The sequence below is a fragment of the Tachyglossus aculeatus genome, chromosome 14 (assembly GCF_015852505.1).
Source record: "Tachyglossus aculeatus isolate mTacAcu1 chromosome 14, mTacAcu1.pri, whole genome shotgun sequence".
NCBI lineage: Eukaryota > Metazoa > Chordata > Mammalia > Monotremata > Tachyglossidae > Tachyglossus > Tachyglossus aculeatus.
This window is the reverse complement of record NC_052079.1, coordinates 59,374,640-59,396,844: the sequence shown is the minus strand read 5'-3', so window position 1 is coordinate 59,396,844 and position 22,205 is coordinate 59,374,640. Positions and strand designations below refer to the sequence as shown.

Sequence of the window (22,205 nt, the reverse complement as noted above, 5' to 3'; positions counted from 1 at the left end):
CTGGGGGTGGGAGGGGGGAAAAGGGCAGCCGTGCCCCTGAGCCAGCAGGCCAGCTGGGGGGGGGGGGGGGGGGCTGCCACCCAGACCCACTTACTCTTAGGCAAAACTTAGTCCCTAGCCGAGGCCTGGAAGGTGTCGCCCACTTTTTTTTTTCCTATGGGAGCTGCTGTTGGCACTGCCTCACTTTACTGCCCCTCCTCCTTCTACTGCCCTTTCCCCCAGATCAGGTATTTTTAGCACCTCCTCCCGCAACCCCCCACCCCACGTGAGACCACCAGGACCTTCGGGCAACCTTCAGGCCCCCGGGCCCCCTCCCCTCGGCAGGGCAGGCCGGAGCGCCGGCGGGGCAGGGGGCTCGGGCTCGGGCTCCGCCCCCGCCTCTGGTTTCTCAGCCCCAATTTGGGAATACGTCCCGGGCAGGGAGGGCCGCCGGGGCTGAAGGACGCGGGGCACTGGCCACAGCCGCCCCCTCCTCCCTGGACCCGAAGCCGCCTCCAGCCGTGAGTGAGGGGTCCGCGCCCCCGACCGGCCCGCCCCTTACCACCCCCGGGCTTGTGAGCGCCCCCCCCCCCCCGCCAAGGTCACTCGCCCCGCGCCCCCCAAACTCCCCCTTCAACTCCGTCCCCGGCCGGGTCGCCGGCCCCGCACCCCGCAACTCTGCTCCCCCGGCCCGTCCATCGGCCTCCACCTCAGCTTTCCCCCTCCCCCCGGGTCCTCCCACCCCGCGGGCCCCCAACTCTCCTCCCCAGCTCCCACCCCACCTCGGATCATGGCAACTTTCCTCCCCAGCTTCCCGCCGTCCACCCGCCCCCCTCCCCCCCACCCCGCCGCGGTCTGTCGCCGGCCCCGTCAGGAGCCCTCCTGAACCCCACCAGGACACCCGCTCCGCTCCCCCAGCCCCAGCACCCCTCTCCTCTCCCTTACTGATAATAATGAGGGCATTCGTTAAGCGCTTCCTACGCGCCAAGCACTGTTCTAAGCCCTGGGGAGGGTACAAGGGGATCAGGTTGTCCCACGGGGGGCTCACAGTCTTAGCCCCCATCCCGCCCCCCGCCCCCAGCTCCCGGGGCCCTTCGCCCTGACGCGTCGGGTGAGAAGGAGAAGAGACCTCGTCCCGCCCCGCCCCGCGCCGCCCCGCGCCGCCCCGCGCCGCAGCTTCACCGCTTGAGCCGCGGGGGTCGCGGAGGTCGCGGGGGGGCGACAGTTGGTATGCAAAGCAGATGCAAAGCAACCCGCTGGAGCCCCGCGCTCCGGCGCTGTGAGAACAGGTGGCCGGGCCGGCTCCGCCCCCGGGGTCAGCCGGCGACGACCCCCGGCCCCCGGTCCCCGGCCCCCGGCCCCCGGCCCCGGGCTCCTCCAGCTGAGCGGGCCGCCCCCGGCCGGGCCCCGCGCCCTGGAAGTTGGCGGTTGAGGTCGGAGGGTCGCGAGGGTTGGGTGGCGGTTGTCGGAGGGAGGGGCCCGGGGCCGGAGGGGCCGGAGGGGCCGGCGGGACCCATAACGGCCACGGCTCCGTCCTCGCCCGCCGGTGACCGCGAAGGGGAGTGGGGGGCTACGGGGTTGGGGGGGCGGGGCTGCTGAGGGGATCGGGAGGCCGGCCGGCCGGCCGGCCGGCGGGGAGGAGGGGTCGAGTACGGACAGAAGGGGAACCTCATGGGCGGCGCGGGGGTTGGCCAGGGCCGGGCGCTGGACCTCAGGAGGGAGAAATTCTCCCCCGAAGGCCCCAGGGGCTGGCAGAGGGCCGAACCGGGTCTGGAGGAGGGAACCCCTGGTCCGGCCGGGGAGGAGCCCGCAACAATCTGCCCAGTTGGGCCAGCGCCTGCCCCTCGGGGATGAGTGAGCCGCCCCGCCCCCCCCCCCCCCAGCTTGTCCACCTTGGACCCAATGGGCGTGGGTGCCGCTGGAAAGGATCCCCTCCTTTCTCGCCCCTCATTCCCCTCTGCCCGGGAACGGTGGGGTGGAGGGAAGACTGGGGGGAGGCCGCCCCCTCCCCTCAGGCAGCCCCCAGCCTGACACCTGCTTCTTGCTGCAGGGCCCTCTTCCCCAGCCGGTTGCCGGTGCGTCGCCGGCGTCCATCGCCGGCCCCGTCGGAAACCCTCCTGAACCGCACCAGGCCCTCCAGCCTGTTGGGGGACGGGCGGGAGTGGGCGCTGAACGGAAAGTGACACCTAGTCCCACCTTCTCCAAGGCCGGGAGTGGGCACCGAACAGAAAGTGACACCTAGTCCCGCCTTCTCCAAGGCCGGAGCTGCTGCTCAAGATGGCGGAAGCACACCAGGCTGTGGCCTTCCAATTCACGGTGACCCCGGATGGAGTGGACTTCCACCTCAGCCGCGAGGCCTTGAAGCACATCTACCAGTCAGGCCTCAACTCCTGGAAGAAGCGCCTTATTCGCTTGAAGGTAGGAGTCCGGTTGGGGAGGCCAGACTCAGCCGGGTATCACCCCAGCGGGCCTTCACTGGGAGTGCAGACCTCACTGGTCTCTAACCCTAAGCATCCTCCTCTCCTCTACCCTCTGCTCTCTCAACCCCAGTGGCATTGCTGCTCCCAGAGCTTCACTGTCAATCCCTGCCAGAGAAGCTGAAGATAGGAACTCCCCCCGCACCCATCTCATTCCCCTTTTTTAAAAAAATGGTATTTGTAACATGCCAGACACTGAACTAAGCACTAATACAAGGTAGTTATGTTGGACACAGTCCATGTCCCTCATGGCTCTCACTATAATAATAATAATAATAATGGTCTTTAAGCGCTTACTATGTGTCGGGCACTGTACTAAGCACTGGGATGGATACAAGCAAATCGAGTTGGACAAAATCCCGGTTCCTCGTGGGGCTCACAGTCTCAATCCCCATTTTACAGATAAGATAACTGAGACACAGAGGAGTGAAATGACTTGCCCAAGGTCACAATCGTACAATCTTAATCCCCATTTAAAGATGAGGTAACTGAGGCACAGAGAAGCTAAATGATTTGCCCAAGGTCACACAACAGGCAAGTAGCGGAGACAGGATTAGGACCCAGGGCCTTCTGGCTCCAAGACCATGATGGGTGGTCTTAGAGTCAACTGGGGAAAGAGGCCACTTCCTCTGGCCCAGTTAGTTGGTCCATTGATGCCAGCCCCCACCGGTGGTGAAGAGGCAATCAGTGGTATTGGATGTTCACGGTGCACAGAGCACTGTACTAAGCACTTAGGAAAGTATACTGCAACAGAGTAGGTAGACACATTCCTTGTCCTCAAGCAGCTGTCAGAGAGGCAGTGTGGCCTTGGGGGAAGAGCACAGGCCTGGGAATCAGAGGACTTAGTTTCTAATCCCAGCACCACTTGTCTGCTGCGTGACCTTGGGACGATCACTTAGCTTCTCTGTGCTTTAGTTACGTTATCTATAAAATGTGGATTATGACCGTGAGCCCCATATGGAACAGGGACTGTCTCCAGTCTGAGTAACTTGTATTGACCCCAGCGCATAGTACAGTCCCTGGGACATAGTAAGTGCTTGACAAATACCATTAAAAAAAGAAGCTTACCACATAGAGAGGGAGATAGACATTAAAATAAATTACAGATATGGGCATGAGTGCCGTGGAGCAGAGGGTACGGTGAATACCAAGTACTTAAAGAGTACAGATCCAAGTGCATAAGTGACACAGAAGGGAGAGGGAGTAGGAGAAATGAGGGCTTAGTTGGGGACGGCCTCTTGCGGGAGCTGTGATTTTAATAAGGGCTTTGAAGGTGGAAAGTAGTGGTTTGTCATATATGAAAGGGGAGGGCGTTCCAGGCCAAAGGAAGGATTTAGGCAAGGGCTCTGTGGTGAGATAGAATGAGATCAAGGTACAGTGAGTAGATTGGCATTAGAGGAGCAAAGTGTGGGCCAGATTGTAGTAGGAGATCAGCAAAGGGGAGTAGTGACCCCAGTTATTTACAAATACTGGGAGCATTAGAAGGAACAAAGATACTCAGATGGTATTGACACCTTTCTACTTGTTTTGTTTTGTTGTCTGTCTCCCCCTTCTAGACTGTAAGCCCATTTTTGGGTAGGGACCGTCTCTATACGTTGCCGATTTGTACTTCCCAAGCGCTTACTACAGTGCTCTGCACGCAGTAAGCACTCAATAAATACAATTGAATGAATGAATGAATACTAGTGTGTTCTAGCTGGGGTAGAGGGGGATAAATGGATGAATAACTGAAACAATGTGATATTATTTTTACATAAATGCTAAAGGTTGCTGTTGGGTCAATACACTGGTGGCTACCTTACCTCACTAATCTTTTACTACAACCAAGTCCCCACACTTAACTCCTCTAAAGCCAACCTGCTCACTGTACCTCGATCTCCTCTATCTCATTGCCGACCCCTTGCACCATCCTCCCTCTGGCCTGGAACTCCCTCCCCCTTCATATATGACAGACCTCTGCTCTCTCCACCTTCAAAGCTCTCCTAAAGTCACATCTCCTCCATAAAGCCTTCCCTTTAGCCCTCATTTCCCCTAATCCCTCTCCTTTCTGTGTCACCTATTCACTTGTATCTGTATCTCTTAAGCACTTGCTGTTCACTCCACCTTCAGCCCCATAGCATTCATGTACATCTCCTTTTACCCTACCATTTCCCCTCTCTGTAATGGATTTTAATGTCTGTCTCCCTGCCTAGACAAGCTCCTTTGGGCTGGGATCATGTCTACTTATTGTATTGTATCGGACTCTTCCAACCACTGAGTACAGTGCTCTGCACATAGTAAGCACTCAGTAAATACCCTTGATTGATTGAGTGATTGACTTAAAAAAAAAGGTGGAAATGAACCAGGGAAAGCTTTCTGGGGGAGGTAGCATTTTAAGGGGCTTGGAAGATGGCAAAGGCTCTGGTTTATTTGATTTGGGGAGGAAGTTCCAGGCAAAAGTGAGGACTTGAGCAATAGGTCCATGGTGAGAGAGACAAGAATGAGGTAGAGTGAGTAGGAGCAAAAAGTGTGAACTGTGGTGGAGTGGAAGAGAAAGATGGGGTTTTGGTGAATGGAGAGACATACGCAGAATGGTGTTTTAGAGAAATGATCTGGACAGGAGAGTGAAGGATGGATTGGGCTACTGCCTGGGCCAGCACACTGGCTGTATGGGAAAAGATGAAGGGGTGGATCTAGGAACTGTGGAAGAAAAATCAGCAGAGTTGGCAACAGGCAGAATGTGGGGTTTGAAAAGAGGGAGCTGTCAGAGGGCAGATGGAAGCCTCAACCCTGTAAGAAAGAAGAGAAGCAGCGTGGCCTAATGGATAGAGTACAGACCTGGGAGCGAGAAGGTCCTGAGTTCTAATCCCGGCTTTTACTCTTGTCTGCTGTGTGACCTTGGGCAAGTCGCTAAACTTCTCTGTAAAATGGGGATTAAGACTGTGTGCCCATGTGGCACACAATAATGATAATAATGATAATAGTATTTGTTAAGCACTTACAGCCAAGCACTGGGGGAGATATAAGGTAATTAGGGTGTCCCACGTGGGGCTCACAGTCGTAATCCTCATTTTAAAGATGAGGTAACTAAGGCATAGTGAAGTTAAGTGACCTGCCCAAGGTCACACAGCTGACAAGTGGCAGAGCCGGGATTAGAACCCATGACCTCTGACTCCCAAGCCCGGGCTCTTTCCACTGAGCCACGCTGCTTCTCATAGTAAGCACTTAACAAATACCCCCTAGTCTGGACCTGGTTATTTCTGGGCATTGGAGTCTGACCTACTCCTGTCTCCTCAGAATGGCTTCCTGAGGGGCGTGTACCCTGGCAGCCCCACCAGCTGGCTTGTTGTAGTCTTGACAACAATGGGATCTTCCTACTGCAATGTGGATATCTCCATGGGGATGGTCTGCTGCATCCGGAACTACATCCCGGAGGGGTGAGTGGGAATGGACCCCACCCACAGGCATGGGAGGGCAGGGGCATAGGAGAGCCGGAGAATGGGGATAAGTGGGTGTTGGAGGGCAGGGGCACAGGAAACCCAGGGCATGGGAGGGCAGGGGCTTTTGTGGGTGTGGGTAGGTGTGGGCTAGAAGTCCTAAGGCAGATGGAGACTGAGAGCTCAGGAGGCTGAGGGTGGGCAGATTCTCCCCCTTCTAGACTGTGAGCCCGTTGTTGGGGAGGGACCGTCTCTATATGTTGCCAACTTGTACTTCCCAAGCGCTTAGTACAGTGCTCTGCACACAGTAAGCGCTCAATAAATGCGATTGAATGAATGAATGAATGAATGAATGATGGCCACCTCTTCCCCTCTCTCCTGGAGGCAGGTGCAGCCGCTACCTGACCTTGCAGACCCGGACGCTGATCAGTGTGGGCATCTTCTCCACGGGTGTCTGGGTGGCAGGCATGTTCTTCTTCCGCCAGACGCTCAAGCTGCTGCTGTCATACCATGGCTGGATATTTGAAATGCACGGCTGCACGAGCCGGGTCACCAAGATTTGGGCCGTGAGTGTGGGTCGGGGAGATTGAGGGAAGGAAGGAAGGAGGGGCCAAGGGCGACAGACGTGCTCCAGCCATCCGGCCCCCCGAGGCTGGCCCTCCCTACTACCGCCACCTCCGGGGGAACAGAAGAGTGGAAGGGGGCCCCCCGGGGACTCTGTGGATCCTGGTGGAAGATGAACTGGGAGGGGGTTTGAGCACTCAGGTTCTCCCCTCCCCTCCAGCTGGATTTCCCTCATCCCCCCTGCCCCTCTTTGCCCTTCTCGCCCTCCTTGTCCCTTCTTGCCCCAGAACTGGCCCAGGGTGGAGAAGAAAGACCCAAGGGAGGCTGCCTGCCCAGCTGACTCCAGCCCACTGCAGGGTGCCCTCTCCCGTTCTGGGCCTCCTCCGACCCCTCCCCTTTGACTCCCACGCAGCCAGAGCTCCTCATCTTCACTTTTCTTCCACCCCCGCCCCCAGATCTGCGTCAAGCTCCTGTCCAGCCGCCGGCCCATGCTCTACAGCTTCCAGACATCTCTGCCCAAGCTGCCCGTGCCCAAAGTGGGGGCTACCATCCAGCGGGTGAGGAGTGCAAGCAAGCGTGACCAAGGGGACTGTTTTCCCTCTCAATTAGTGGTATTTATTGAGCGCTTACTGGGTGCAGAGCACTGTTCTAAGCGCTTGGGAGAGTACAATACAGAGTTGGTGGACACATTCCCTGTTCATAAGGAGCTTCCAGTCTAGTGGGGAAGACAGAGAGCTCTCCCTCCAGAGCTGGTTGTGGGCAGGGGGCTGGGGGGAGAGGGGCTGCTCCCCTGCTTGGCCTTGACCACTGACCTGCCGGGCAGTACTTGGAGTCAGTGCGGCCCTTGCTGGACAATGAGCAGTACAAGCGCATGGAAATGCTGGCCAAGGACTTCCAGGAGAAGACGGCCCCGCGGCTGCAGAAGTATCTCGTGCTCAAGTCCTGGTGGGCCACCAACTATGTGAGCGACAGATCCTCTACCTTCCTTTCCCCATCCCTCCCCGAGCCCACTCCCCCCAGCCCCGTCCCAGCAGGGGGGGCTCTCGCCGCCCTCCCGCTCCCCCTGATGCTTGTCACTGCATTCCTATCTGGGGAGCCCCACCTCTCGTGCACCCCAGCCTCCGCCCGCCCACTGAAAGTCTCCCGATTCCCAGGTGAGCGACTGGTGGGAGGAGTACATCTACCTGCGCAGTCGGAACCCCATCATGGTCAACAGCAACTATTATGCCATGGTGAGAGGCGATGGTGGGGAGGGGCGAGGGGAGGCCTTGGGGGAGCGAGAGGCCAGCTGCCATGGCAGGGAGTGCGGGGAGGGGGGGCAGAGAAGTCCAAAAATCTACAGGAGGCTTGGAGTTCCTGGAAAACCTGAAGTAGTGGGAAAATGGGGGTGGGGAGATAGGGCCCCAAAAGGGGACGTCAGAGGTGGGATCCCCTTTATCAGGTTCATGGGCAGATTTCTGCCATGTCAACCCTGATCCCTGGACTCTTAACCCTCCACGAACCACACCAGCCCCTTTCCATGGGCCCCTTCCCCTCCCGTCTCCATACTGACCCTGTTCCTTATGCCTCTGTCCCTCCCCCCGCCATGCCAACCCCTATCTCACGCCCCTACCCCACCAGCCTCGTTCTCTATGCCCCTAACTCTCCCCACCAACATGCCAGCCTCCTTTCTTGTGCCTGTCTGTCTGGCCTTTAGGACTTGGTTCTGACCAACCTCAGCAACGTGCAAGCAGCCCGGCTGGGAAACATCGTGCATGCCATGATCATGTATCGCCGCAAACTGGATCGTGAGGAGATCAGACCTGTGAGTGTGGGCCAAGCCAGGGGCAGGGCGGCGGGGGGCAGCCCACGCTCTCTCTGATCGGGGCTGCCTCCACAGATAATGGCCCTCGGCATCGTGCCCATGTGCTCCTATCAGATGGAGAGGATGTTCAACACCACCCGCATCCCGGGCAAGGAGACAGGTACTACCTGGGTCTGAGGCACTGGCTCCCAGGCCTTTGGGGTCCAGGGCCAGCCTTCACAAGCTCTCTCCATAGCTCTCTGAGACCCCTGCTCCTCCCTGCCGCCCTCATCCGGGAATGAATGAATGAATGACGCTAGTTGGAGATGGCTAAAGAGAGCTGCTGAGGTGGCATGGGGCAAAGCAGACCAGAGTGGGGAAGGACGGAATGGGGTGAGATGGGTCCGGGGAGGGGATGAAGTGTTGTGGGGGTGAGGAGGGGTGTGGAAGGACGAGACAGCTAGGGGGTAATGAGGTGCAGGCAGGAAGAAAGAGACATAGAGGTTGAGTGGATGGAGACAACCTTCCGGGAGACTTCGTTGTCCTGAGCTCCTGGCTGGGCTCCGCTCTCTGGCACCATCCTCGCCCCTCTCTGTCCAGTCTACCCCACTGTCACCCACATGCACCGTCTTCTCCCAAGGCAGCAATGGACACCAATAACCAGCTCTCCACCAGTCCCCACATAGTGGGCCCTCCTTCCTCTCAGGCAGCGACCCCCTCCTCCACTCGTCCCAACTTCCAGGTGCTGACCCCCTCTCCTCTGGCAGTGACTGCCCCTCCCGACCCCCAGCCCTGTCCTCCTTCATCCTCAGATGTGCTACAGCACCTCCTGGAGAGCAGGCACGTGGCAGCCTACCACAAGGGTCGCTTCTACAAGGTCTGGCTGTACCAGGGCTCCCAGCTGCTCAAGCCACGGGACCTGGAGCTGCAGTTCCAGAGGATTCTGGATGATTCCTCCCCGCCCCAGCCGGGCGAGGAGAAGCTGGCAGCCCTGACTGCTGGGGGCAGGTACAGTGCAGGGCGAGAGTTGCCTCAAGCTGCTGAGAGGGGCCCCTGCGTTGGCCTGCTGGGTAGCAGGGAGGGCGGGGGAGGAGAGAGAGAGAGAGCACATGCATGCAGGCAGGAAAGGGGGCATCTGATGCCTCGATGCTCTGGGGTCCCTGGCCTTGCCGGAAGAGTTTGGGGGAGGCCGCGTGACGGGTGCTTATCCCAGGGCCCAGGCAAGGGAGGTTCTACTCCCTCCATTTTGGGTCCTTCTAGGGGACACATGGGCCTGCGAGAGTCCACAGAGCATGGCTCCTCTTGCTCCCCACTGTGCCTCCTATGGGATCCCAGTTTAGAGCCCTACAAAGGATCGAAATCCAGACTCCAAATCAACCCCAGCTCAACCTGTGCCTCCCCCAGCCTGGGCCCCCACAATCAATCAATCAAGAAGTCAGTCGGTGGCATTTATTCCCCAGCACCAAACTGGTGGGAGTGACTTGGGAGGTCAACCCCGAAAGGCACCACCAGGTGTTTACACTTAGGGGAAGCCTTTGTCATCCCAGATGTGGATACCTCCCACCCCTGCCCCCACCCCTGGTGGACCTCTGGTGAGACTCTCTGCTCAGCAGCTGCTGTTTGAAGGTCCTGAATCTATGAGGGTGGCTGCCCCATTCTGGGAACTGGCCCAACTTGCTGCCAGTGTCCCTTTCCCACCAAGCCCCCAGCCCCAGGCGAGGCTCTTCCTGAGCTCCACATGAGGGACCCCGCTCTGGGAAGGAGTGGGGTAATCCAGAACCCAGCCTCTCAGAAACCCTGGGGATGCCCAACCTGCCATGGAGAGTTAAGGGTCCCAGAGTCTAAGTCTGGCTGGTTGGAAGTGGCAGGTAGCTGGCTGCCGTTTCCCCCACCTTTGGCTGCCCCATTCATCTCCCTGCACCCAGTGGGTCCTCAGCACAGACTGGGGGTGGGGAGACTGCCCCTTCTGTGGATCCAATAATCCAGTGACCCCAGGGAACCCCCTACTCCTCCTAGGCTCCCCACCCAGGGCCTGACCCCAGAGAGCCCCTCTCCCCTCTAGCCAGTGACCCCGTGTCCCCAGGGTGCAGTGGGCCGAGGCTCGCCAGACCTTCTTCAGCTCGGGAAAGAACAAGGCCTCGTTGGAGGCTGTCGAGCGCGCTGCCTTCTTCGTGGCTCTGGATGAGGAGACACACAACTACGATCCTGACAATGAGGCCAGCCTTAGCCTTTACGGCAAAGCCCTGCTGCACGGCAACTGCTACAACAGGTGCCTCCTCTCTGCCTCCCATCCCCGACCTGATCCTGACTGACTCATCCAACCTCAACATAACCATCTGCCCCCCATCTTACCCTGATGTGACTTGACCCTATCCCACCTCCAATCCCAATCCAACCCGTATCTGACTCCGAACAGACCCACATCTGACCCCAACCTATTCCCAAACCACACACGACCCTGGCCTGAACCCAACCCATATCTGACCCGAACCTGACCTTGACCCATCCCCGACACATACCGACCACCCTCCATCTCCTTTCTGATTCAGACCTGACCCTGACACACCCCAACCCTGACCCACACCCGACCCCAACCCATCCCAATCAATCAGTGGTACTTATTGTCCACCTACTGTGTATAGAGACTATACTCTACTCTACTCTACTCTACTAAATGCTTGGGAGGGTAGACACAAGCCCTGCCCTTCAGGAATGCACAATCTAGTGGAGGATGACAAATGTTAACATAAATTACACACAGGGGAAATGGCAGATATGTGATCCCCATCCACATTCAACCTCGCCCCCACCCATGTCGGATTCTAACCCAGTGACACTTCTGAATCAGACCCAGCCCTGACCCCCACCCATATCTGAACCCGAACTGATGCTGGCCCATCTTTGACCCACATTCAACTCCCACTTGACTTACATCTGACTCAGACCTGACCCCGACACGACCCAACCCTGACCCCCATTAGACCCCGACCCCAACACACCCCGATCCATCCCCGGCCCAACCTGCATCGGAACCCAGCCCGGCCCTGACCCAGCCCGACCCTTAACCTGACCCTCATCAACCCTGTCTGTTCCACATTCCACCTGACCCTAACATAGAGAAGCAGCGTGGCTCAGTGGAAAGAGCATGGGCTTTGGAGTCAGAGGTCAAGTGTTCAAATCCCGGCTCCACCAACTGTCAGCCGTGTGACTTTGGGCAAGTCACTTCACTTCTCTGTTCCTCAGTTGCCTCATCTGTAAAATGGGGATTAAAAATGTGAGCCCCACGTGGGACAACCTGATTACCCTGTATCTACTCCAGCACTTGGAACAGTGCTTAGCACATAGTAAGCACTTATAGAAATACCATCATTATTATTATTATTATTATTACTGGATCCCAATCCCAACATGGCTCCACCCAAAAGCCCCTGCCCACTCTCTGCAACATACCCACCCCCTCTCCTACCTTTTCTCTCCCTTCCCCGAATTCCCCAGCACCGACCCTACCCGGGCCCTCTCTTCCTTCCTCCCTCCTTCCCCAGACTTCAGCTGGGGGTGCTCATGTCCCATAGCCCGGCCCCCTGCCCCTCCCACCACTCACTCAGTCCCTCTCTGTCTCCCACTTCCGCAGGTGGTTTGATAAATCCTTCACTTTGATCGCCTTCCAAAATGGCAAGCTGGGTCTCAACACTGAGCACGCGTGGGCTGATGCCCCTATCATGGGGCACCTCTGGGAGGTACCAGGGGTCCAGGCCCTCTGGGGTCTGTGGATGGGGAGGAAGGGTTTGGAGTGCCCCATAGCAAGGGGTGCAAGGGGGCGAGGAAGCCTTCCCCGGTTGGGGATCTGTGCCCCTGAGCAGTTTCTGCAGTCACTTAACGACCAGCCCCTATTTTCCCTGACTCAGTTCACGCTGGCAACAGATGCCTTCCATCTGGGCTACACCGAGACCGGTCACTGCCAGGGCAAGCCCAACTATGGCCTGGCACCGCCCCAGAGGTTGCAGTGGGACATCCCTGAGGAGGTAAGGGGGATCCCAAGGGCAGGAAAGGGGTAGAGATGGGGAGCTGAGTCAGAGTAACCCCTGGTTAGGGCAATTTTAATTCTCTCCCAAAGGAGCCAGCTAGAGTGGGAGAGGGAGGGGTGGTTCAGGGCAGGCTGGAAAAGAGGGATAGGGAGGAACACAAACTGAGAGGGGAGCGCCTGGAGGGCCAGACCAGCGACCAGGGTGGATTTGGGACTCTGGTGGGCAAAGTTAGGGTCATTGCTAAGAGGGAGGTGAAGGAAGATGGGCCTGCGTGGGAAAGACACCCCCACCCCCACCACGACCTTCCAAGCAGGTGGAAAAGGGTACCACCCTAGTCCCTCTCTACTGACACTGCTCTTCCCCACCCCCACCTTCTCCCGCCCACCCCCACAGTGCCAAAAGATCATCGAAAGCTCCTATCAGGTGGCCAAGGCCCTGGCGGACGACGTGGAGTTGTACTGCTTCCAGTTCATGGCCTTCGGAAAAGGCCTCATCAAGAAATGCCGGACCAGTCCTGACGCCTTCGTGCAGATTGCGCTGCAGCTGGCCCACTTCCGCGTTAGAGCCCTTCTTTCTTCCCTTCCTTTCTTCCCCTCACCTTCCTTCTCCTCACCACCCCCATCCCCTGCCAACCTTTCCCTCTCCTGCTTTTTCTTTCCCTTCCCTCCCCACCTCTTCCTGTTCTTCCCTAGCCATCCTCTCCCCTCCTCCAGTCTACACACAGGGTTAGAGCCCTCTTTCCTTCCACTTCCTCCGTCCCCTTTCCCTCCTCCTATCCCCTTTCCTTCACCACCTTCTACTCTCCTCCCAACATCTATCCCCAGAACCTCTGGGGAAAAAACACAATACATACACCCAGCAACCTAAAGGTTGAGTCTTTGGTACTCAGCAGAGGGCAAAGCCAGGCTCTGCCCATCTCCTCAACACCCTCACTCTGTTCTTTCTCTTCCACCCATTCCCAACTCTGCCCCTCCTCTCCTTCCCAACTCTTTCCCCCTTTGACCGGCATGGCTCAGTGGAAAGAGCACGGGCTTGGGAGTCAGAGGACATGGGTTGTAATCCTGGCTCTGCCACTTGTCTGCTGCGTGACCTTGGGCAGCCACGTAACTTCTCTGTGCCTCAGTTACCTCATCTGTAAAATGGGGATTAAGACTGTGAGCCTCACATGGGACAACCTGATTACCTTGTATCTACCCCAGCACTTAGAACAATGCTCAGCACATAGTAAGCACTTAACAAATACCATTATTATTATTATTCTCCCTTCAGGACAAGGGTAAACTCTGCCTGACATATGAAGCCTCTATGACTCGCATGTTTCGAGATGGCAGGACGGAGACTGTGCGATCTTGTACCAGTGAGTCAACTGCATTTGTGCGGGCCATGATGGACCCAACGTCTGACGTGAGTCACCCCAGATCCTGTCTCCTTCCTTTCCTCTTGCCCACTCCTCAGTGGGCATCAGACTGGGCTCCACCCCTTCCCACACCAGCCCCCAGCAAAAACACCGATACTGCGCCTCTTGACCCTTTAGACACCCCCAACCCGTGCCCAGGCCCCCATCCCCACTCTGACCATGCTTCCTTGCTGACAGCCACGGCGTGGCCAGCCAGGAGGGAGGCCCAGTGGAATGGACACCCTCCAGAAATCCTGCAGAGCCTCTTGGATCCCTCAGGACCACCTCCAGGGGTTCTCACAGCAGGGCACACACTTGCCCAGCAGGCCAGGCCCTGGCTTTCAAGAGGGAAAAGAGGCACAGGCCACTCCTGTCACTTTCTATCAATCAATCAATGGTATTTCTTGAGCACATACTGTGTGCAGAGCACAGTACTAAGCGCTCAATTGAGAGGGTACAGTAGAATTTGTAGATATGATCTCTGACCTTCAAGGAGCTTACAGTCTAGAGGGGGAGATAGTTGCTAAAATAAATTGCAGGTGAGGGAAGCAACAGAGTATAAGGATATGTGCTGTTGGGGTCTGATGTGAAAGGGGATGAGGGCCTAAGGGTTTCCTAATAAGCAATGTGACCTAGGGTAAAGAGCACAGCCTGGGAGTCAGAGGGCCTGGGTTCTAATCCTGACTCTGCCCTTTTCTGCTGTGTGACCTCGGGCAAGCCACTTAGCTTCTCTGTGCCCCAGTCTCCTCATCTGTAAAATGGGGATTAAATACCTGTTTCTTAGACCGTGAGCCCCATGTGAGTCGGGGATTGTCTCTGACCTGATTATGCTGTATTTTCAGCGCTTAAATAGGGCATGGCATGGAGTGAATTCTTAACAAATACTATTGTTATTGTTAATATTAAGAATAAATGCATTACCCAAAAAGGAGGGAGCTTAGGGTGAGGAGATAAAAGACTAGTTAGAAAAGACTTCCTGGAGGAGATTTGATTTTAGTAGGGCTTTGAAGATGGGGAGAGGTGGTGGTCTGTCAGATGTGAAGTGGAAGGATGTTCCAGGCAGGACAGAGGACATGAGTAAGGGCCGGTGGTGAGAGAGATGACACTGTGGCCCAGTGAGTAGATTGGTGTCAGAGAAGTGGGCTGGGTTGAAGAGGGAGATGAGCAAGGTTAGGTGATGGGGAAAATCTAAACAAGTGCCTTAAAGCTGAAGGTGAGACATTTCTGATTGGTGCGCTGATGAATGGGCAACCAGTGCAACCTCTTCTCTGCCCCCACTTCCTATCCTCTGCAGAAATCGAAACGACAGGAACTCTTCCGGAAAGCCGCGGAGAAGCACCAGAACATGTACCGTTTGGCAATGACTGGATCTGGGATTGACCGCCACCTCTTCTGTCTCTATGTGGTCTCCAGATACCTGGGCGTGAATTCTCCATTCTTAGCCCAGGTGAGCAAGAAGGTTGAGACGTTACCGTGGAAACCAGTGCACTAGATCTCCCCACTCCTGCTCCCCTCTCTTCTTCCCTTGTCCTGAGCCTCCTCCTTTGGAGTGTTCCTTAACATCTCTCCTCTGAGTATGCGAAGAGCACTTCCAATTTAGAGCCAGAGGTGCTGTCCTCTTGATGGGAAAGCTGAGGTGAACTTATGGCTCCCAGGGGCACAGGTCAACAGCAATCCCATCTCCTTGCCCTTCCCCTACTGACCTAGGGCTTAGCAGCCCTGCCCCACCCAGCAGAGCAGTTTCTAGGGGTCAGACTGGGAGACAGCATGATCCCTGAGGTCTTTTCCAGGGATTTGGACTGGGGAACGGTGTGACCTCCCAGCCTGTCTCTCGAAAGGGTTCAGACCGGGGGACAGTGTGACCTCTGATGCCTCTAAAGGATTAAGACTGGGGGACGGTATGACCACTGTGGTATCTCCCACTGGTGTGGACTGAGGGACAGTATGATCGCTGAAGTCTCTCCAAAGGATTTTAGACTGGAGGACAAGGTGACCACTGAGGTCTCTCCAAAGGGTTTTGGACTGGGGAACAGTGTGACTGGTGAGATATCTCCCAGCGGTTCAGACCAGGGGATGGTGAACCTGTTGAGGCTTTGCTCTCTCCAGGGGTTCAGACAAGGGGATAGTGTGACTGTGGAGGCCTCCCTCTATTAAGGGTTTAGTCTGGGGGACAGTGTGACCACTGAGGTCTTTCCCAGGGGTTTGGACCTGGGGACAGTGTAACAGCTGAGGTCTTTCCCAGGGGTTTGGACCCAGGGATGGTGTGACTGCTGAGGTCTCTGCTTTCCAGGTGCTGTCAGAACCCTGGCGCCTCTCCACCAGCCAGATCGCCCAGTCACAAATCCGCATGTTCGACCAGGAGAAGTATCCCAACCACCTGGCTGCCGGTGGGGGCTTTGGCCCAGTAAGTGAGCCTCGATCGGATCACGAGAGCCCAGCCCAGCCCACGCTGGGAGGAAGTGACGAGAGGCTTAGGGGGAGGGCATGTCCAGATCCAGCTAGATAATAATAATATTAATAATAATGGCATTTATTAAGTGCTTACTAGGTGCAAAGCACTGTTCTAAGCACTGGGGAGGTTACAAGGTGATCAGGTTGTCCCGTGGTGGGCTCACGGTTTTAATCCCCATTTGACAGATGAGGTCGCTGAGGCACAGAGAAGTTAAGTGACTTGCCCAAAGTCACACAACTGACAATTGGCAGAGCCAGGATTTGAACCCCTGACCTCTGACTCCAAAGCCCGTGCTCTTGCCACTGAGCCATGCTGCACTGACTGCTTCCAAGTCTCTGATGCTGGGAGCCTCAACCCGTTTTAAGGGCCAGTGCACAGAGCCTCGGACTCTCCCTAGGGTTTCCCGTCCCTGCTGGCTGGAGAGGCCCCTGCCCTGCTGTCCCCCTCATTCGCCTCCCCCGCCCCCCATCAAGAGGTCTAATGAGTGATGTTATTTGGGACCAAGGCACAGTGCTCAGTCTGGGGCAGGAGTTTAGTCTGGGCCAACTTGCACTCACCAAACCCTTCCCTTTTCTACCCTGCAGGTGGCTGATGATGGCTATGGGGTTTCATACATGATTGCTGGGGAGAAAACCATTTTCTTCCATGTGTCCAGCAAGTTCTCCAGCCCTGAAACGGTGAGAATGTGTGCCCAGACCATGGCCTGGGGAGAGTCTCAGACCTTGGGCCCGAGCTCCTTGTGCAGCAGGGTGTCCTTACAATGGCTCCCCTCATCACCAGAGTTTACCGAAGGCCTACTGTATGTGGGGCACTGTGCTAGATGCCCAATGTGGATAGGGAGTTGCCCTTATGGGTCACAGTGTGCCCAGGGCCTTGTGTCTCAGACCTCTCCAGTTCTGAGCTGCCACTCCCTGACTTTAACCTGCCACTCTCTGGCTCTTACCTGCCACCTCGCCAAACTGCCTAACCTTCAAACTTTGCCCTCATGGCCCCTCCATGGCCTCCAAACCTCACACCAACTCAATCTCTCTTAGGCTGTCCACACCCTTCCCTTTCAACCCTCTCTTTTCTTGATGCTAAGGTCCAGACCTTCAACTCTGTCCTTGCCACCAAACTCTGCTCTCTCTGTCTCTCTCTCTCTCGCTCGCTCTCTCTCCCTCCCTGACTCTGCGTCACTCCTGCACCATCACCTCCCCCATCCTGGATCACCCATGTGATCTGCTTCCTCCACTTCCGCCCTTGTTTCCAACCGAAAGCAGCTGGCAGAAATACAGGCATCTGGGCTGACCTTGGTCACTTCAGATTCATTCTCTTTCATAATGCTGCTCCCTTTTCTGCCTGCCAATTCTTCCAATTCTCCCCTGGTGACTCCCACGCCTAGAACCCCCGCTGCTTTCTGAAGTCCCCAGTGCTCCCACCAGCGCTTTCCCTAGCCCCCAAACACCTGGCCAGTCACTTTGTCAGTAAAAGGAAAACCATCTGCCGACCAGTATTATTTGCTGGGCATCTACTATGTGCAGAGCACTGCACTAAGTGCTTGGGAGAACATAGAGGAGTTAGTGGGCATTATCCTTTTCACACAGGGGACTTAACTTCCCAAGATCACTCCTGCACTTAGCAGCGTGGCATAGAGAATAGAGCACAGGACCTGGGAGTCAGTCAGAAGGTCATAGGTTCTCATCCCAGCTCTGCTACATGTTTGCTGTGTGACCTTGGGCAAGTCACTTCACTTCTCTACACCTCAGTTACTTCATATGTAAAACGGGGATTGAAACTGTGAGCCCCATGTGATACAGGGACTGTGTCCAACCTGATTAGCATGTATCTACCCCAACGCTTAGTACAATGCTGGCACATAGTAAGCACTTAACAAATACCACAGTGATTATTATTATTACCCAAACCTCCTCCCTCCCATTCCCCTCTCCTGTGTTGTCTCTCCAAAGGAGATTTCTTGCTTCTTGTCTAACTCCACCTATTCTTCCTGTCCCTCTCATCTCTTTAAAACACTTTCTCCCTCCCGTTCCCCAATCCCCTCCCTCACTTCCATCATCAACCTCTCTCTCAGGTAGTTCCTTCCCTTCTGTCTTCAAACAGGCTCAAGTATCCCCAAGTCTGGGAAAAAAAACTGGACCCCTCAGCCCCCTCCACCTATCGCTCCAAGGGTTGTACACACCCTCTGCCTTCACTTCCTCTCCACTAACTCTCTTCTCAAAGACTCATCAGAGTCAGGTTTTTGTCCCCTTTACTCAGTCAGTTGTATTAATAACTTGGTTTTCTATAGCGCTTGTATTGCCAAAGTGCTCTTACATTAATTAGTTCATTTCAGCTCTCACAATGGCCCTGTGAGGTAGGTAGAAAAAGCAGGTATTATTATCCCCATTTAACAGTTGAGGAAACTGAGGTACAGAGAAGTCAAGTAACTCGCTCAGAGTCACACAGCAGGTTAGCAGTACAGCTTGGACCTGAACCCAGGTCCTCTGGCTCCTAGTCTGGCGCTCTGCCACTTCACCATGCTGCTTCCCCTTGTTTAGCGCTTCCTGTGCAGAGGGCACTGTACTAAGCACTTTATTCCACAGAGACCACACTCTCTAAAGTCATTGCTGATCTCCCTGAAGCCAAGTGCAATGGGCTCTTCACTTTGCTAACCCTCCTCAACTTCCCGGCCACCTTTAATACCACCAACCACGCTTTCTCTGTAGAATCTTCCCAGATCGTGTCTTCGCCTACCTGGTGTTCTGCTTTTTCTCCTTCCTCTCTGGCCGCTCTATCTCTGTGTCCTTCGCTGGATCCTCTTCCCTCTCAGTCCCCTCACTGCAGGTGCCTCTTGAGGTTCTCTACCAGGTCCCCTTGCTCTTTTCCTACTACACTCTATCTTTCGGGGATCTCATTCATTCACATGGCTTCAGCTCTCAGCTCTCAGCAGGTAACTCCAAACTCAACGTCTCTAGCCCCGACCTCTCCCCCGTGATCCTCGTGGCTTGAACTCTCGTCATATCATGATTGCACAATTGTATCGGCTTCTTCACTGGTCTCCCTGCTTCCAATCTCTCCCCTTTCAGTTCCTCCTCCATGCTGCCACCTAAATCGTCTTCCAGAAAAGTTGCTCGGCACACGCTTCCCCTCTCCCCGACAGCCTCCAATGGTTGCCCATCTCTCTCCACAAGAAGTAAAGACAACTTGCTGTTAGCCTCAGTTGAAGTATTGGTAATATTAGTATTTATTGAGCACTTACTTGGATACAGATTCCTGCACTAGGCAGTTGGGAAGTACAGAATAAAGAAGTAACACATTTCCTGCCCACAGGGAGCTTAACTCTAATGGTGGAGACAGATGTAAAAATATTTACAACTGCAGTAGTTCAAATAAATAAATAATTGAAATTTTTCGAATAAATGAATGAATATATATGTATATACACACATATTTAATATATGTCTAGGAGACTACCACTGGAACTCTATTCCCGTCCATATTCTCCAAAGCAGCCTTCCCTATCTTCTAAACCCTCCTAAAATTCCACTGCTTCCAACAAGTCTTCCCTGATTGTCAGGACCCCAAATCTTATCAAGTCTTCAACCACCTCTAGCACTTATTTATTTATCTATCCCCATCCTCAGCCCTTGTCTATATATTTGCGTAAGCATTCAAATTTATTTATTCTGATTCCACTGTTCGTGAATATTTCTATGTCTGCTTCCTCTATTAGAAGGTAAGCTCTTTGTGGGCAGGGAAATACCTTGTGCTTCTTGTTATATAACCTTGTGTTAACACAGTATAGCCTTGTGTTATATTTCCTAAGTGCTTCTTAGTTCAGTGCTTTGCTTTCAGTAGGCATTCAGTGAACATCCTTAGTGGAAGGAGCACAGGCTTAGGAATCAGAGGATGTGGGTTCTAATTCTGGTTCTGTCACTTGTCTGCTGCATGACCTTGGGCAAGTCACTTAACTTCTCTATGCCTCAGTTACCTCATCTGTAAAATGGGGATTTAAAGTGTGAGTCCCATGTGGGACAACCTGTTTACCCTGTATCTACCTCAGCGCTTAGAACAGTGCTTGGCACATAGTAAGTGCATAATAAATACCATAATTATAATTATTATTATTACTACCAAGTGCAGAACTTTGTACTGGATACCTCCTGTATTCAGGGTGCTGTACTGGGCACCTAATGTATCCAGAAGACTGTAGTGGGGGCTTATTGTGTGCAGGAGGCTGCCCTTGATGCCTACTGCGTGCAGAACAATGTACTTGGCACTTGGAAGAATGTAGTTAGAGATTGGGTCAGAGTCACGGCCCTCACTGGCCTCCTGGAGGCTGACCGGTGATGAGGCTGTATTCCCCTGCCCATGGGCCCCGTGCTATATGGGAGGATCTGGACTCGGACCACCGGGTGTCAGACTGACCTGCAGCTGAACCGTGCCCCGCTGCTGCTTGGACCCCAGGGAACCTCAAGCCAGGGGGCACTGATGCTTCATGAAAGGGGCAGAGCAAAGCAACTGAGCAGTGGGGCCACTGCCTCAATTTCCATGAGGCCTGAAGCTCCCAGAGCCTAGGAGTTGAGCACTGGGGTTGAGGGTGAGGAGGGCTTCCTCCTAGCCCCACATGAAGGCAGTGGTGCCCTGCAGCTGGGTCCTGTCCAATACTGCAGTCCAGGGGACGGTTGGTAACCTAAGCACAGAGCTGCCCGCTGGTGGGGAGGCCCCTGGGCTAGGGACCAGGCCCTCTGGGCCCTTTCCGCCAGCACCCTGAACCCTGGAGTCCGTTCCTTCCCATGTTCTTTAGACCACCCGAGGAGTGGGACCGAATAGACTCTGGTCTCCTGATAATGTGTGGCTTTCTGCCCAACTCCTCCCTTGGCCTGTCTTCTCCCTCCTCCCTATCCCTTCTTCTCCATCCTCCCCTCTCCCTCCCTGCTCCCTTTGCCTTCCTCCTCCTACTTCCTCTTCTTTGACTTCCCTCCCCACAGAATGCACAACGGTTTGGGAAGAATATCCGCCAAGCCCTACTGGACATCGCTGCCCTCTTTGAAATTCCTGCCTCCAAAGGACCCAGTTCACGGCCAGAGGCCAGCTGACCACCAACCACCCCCGCATGGAGTCAGGGAGGGGAATCGTCCCCCGGGAGGCCATCCGTCTGTGAGCGCACCTCTGCCCCCAGGGGAGCCAGCATTAGGGAAGGTGGCCTGGGGGCCACCCCCACCCCCACCCCTGCCCCACTGGGCTTGTTTCGGGGCACAGAGAGATGGGCAGGACACGTTTATATCTTTTTCAGTAGATGTTGATAAAAAAAAAAATATGGATCCTTGGGCAATTCTGCCCCATCCACTAGGTAGCAGGCTTGATGTGGGTAGTTAATGGGAGCCCGGGTGCTGACTGAGAGGGAGATAAGCCCCACGTGAGAGTCTGTCTCTGAATCAAGGAGTCTTTGAGGGTTGAGAGTCTGGGTGGGGGCCTCCCAGGACAGCGCCAGGGGCTCAGGGCAGGGTATAAGCATAGTTTGTCTGAGGTGTGACAGACTTCCTTCACAGTTTCTCTAAATAAATTTGTGTTTCAAAACAGACATTGAATTTTCTGTGTCCCGACTGTCCATTCATTCATTCATTCATTCAATTGTATTTATCGAGTGCTTACTGTGTGCAGAGCACTGTACTAAGCACTTGGGAAGTAAAATCGGTAACATCCCCGTGCTCCCACACCAGGGACTGCCAATCTCTGGGCTGGGGTCATGATGTCCTCCTGCCCAGTCCCAGTGATTGTGAAATGGGAGGGGTAAGCTCGCTCTCTCACCCTCACATTCTCTCCCTCTACCTCCCATACACTGTCTTCCAGTCTCTCTCTCACAGTCCCTCTGTCTTTGCTTCCTCCCCCTTGCCCCATTCCACAAGCAACCATCATCACTATTGATGGAGCTTTATTGAGGGCAGAACATTGGGTGGAGGGAGCGAACAGCCACAGGAGAAGATGGGACCCTGCGGTCACGGAGCCAACCGGGCGAGCCCGGGGGGAAGAAGGGAGGGGCTGGTGGGCTACATTATCACTGGCCCACGACCTGGCCACCCTCTGCAGACTTGGAGAATGTGGTGCCAACAGCTGTAAGTGTGGGCATGATTTAT

The 22,205-nt window shown here is 55.3% G+C and overlaps 1 protein-coding gene across 3 annotated transcripts; it reads left to right on the top strand.

Annotated features, from left to right (window-relative positions):
• The first annotated feature begins 405 nt into the window (after window positions 1-405).
• On the top strand, window positions 406-21,659 carry CPT1B (carnitine palmitoyltransferase 1B). Of its 3 annotated transcripts, none has more exons than XM_038756688.1 (19): window positions 406-500; window positions 2,030-2,397; window positions 5,733-5,872; window positions 6,261-6,438; window positions 6,892-6,993; window positions 7,260-7,397; window positions 7,591-7,668; window positions 8,133-8,240; window positions 8,316-8,400; window positions 9,032-9,227; window positions 10,303-10,488; window positions 11,851-11,956; window positions 12,125-12,241; window positions 12,638-12,802; window positions 13,514-13,648; window positions 14,935-15,087; window positions 15,931-16,044; window positions 16,677-16,769; window positions 21,060-21,659. In XM_038756688.1, the coding sequence occupies exons 2-19, from the start codon at window positions 2,257-2,259 to the stop codon at window positions 21,165-21,167; spliced, it is 2,343 nt and encodes a 780-aa protein (XP_038612616.1). In that variant the 5' UTR covers window positions 406-500; window positions 2,030-2,256; the 3' UTR covers window positions 21,168-21,659. The 3 variants fall into 3 exon arrangements, with proteins under 3 accessions (XP_038612616.1, XP_038612618.1, XP_038612617.1); XM_038756690.1 differs by lacking the exon at window positions 406-500 and adding an exon at window positions 1,393-1,412; XM_038756689.1 differs by lacking the exon at window positions 406-500 and having other exon boundaries at window positions 1,946-2,397.
• The last annotated feature ends 546 nt before the right edge of the window (window positions 21,660-22,205 follow it).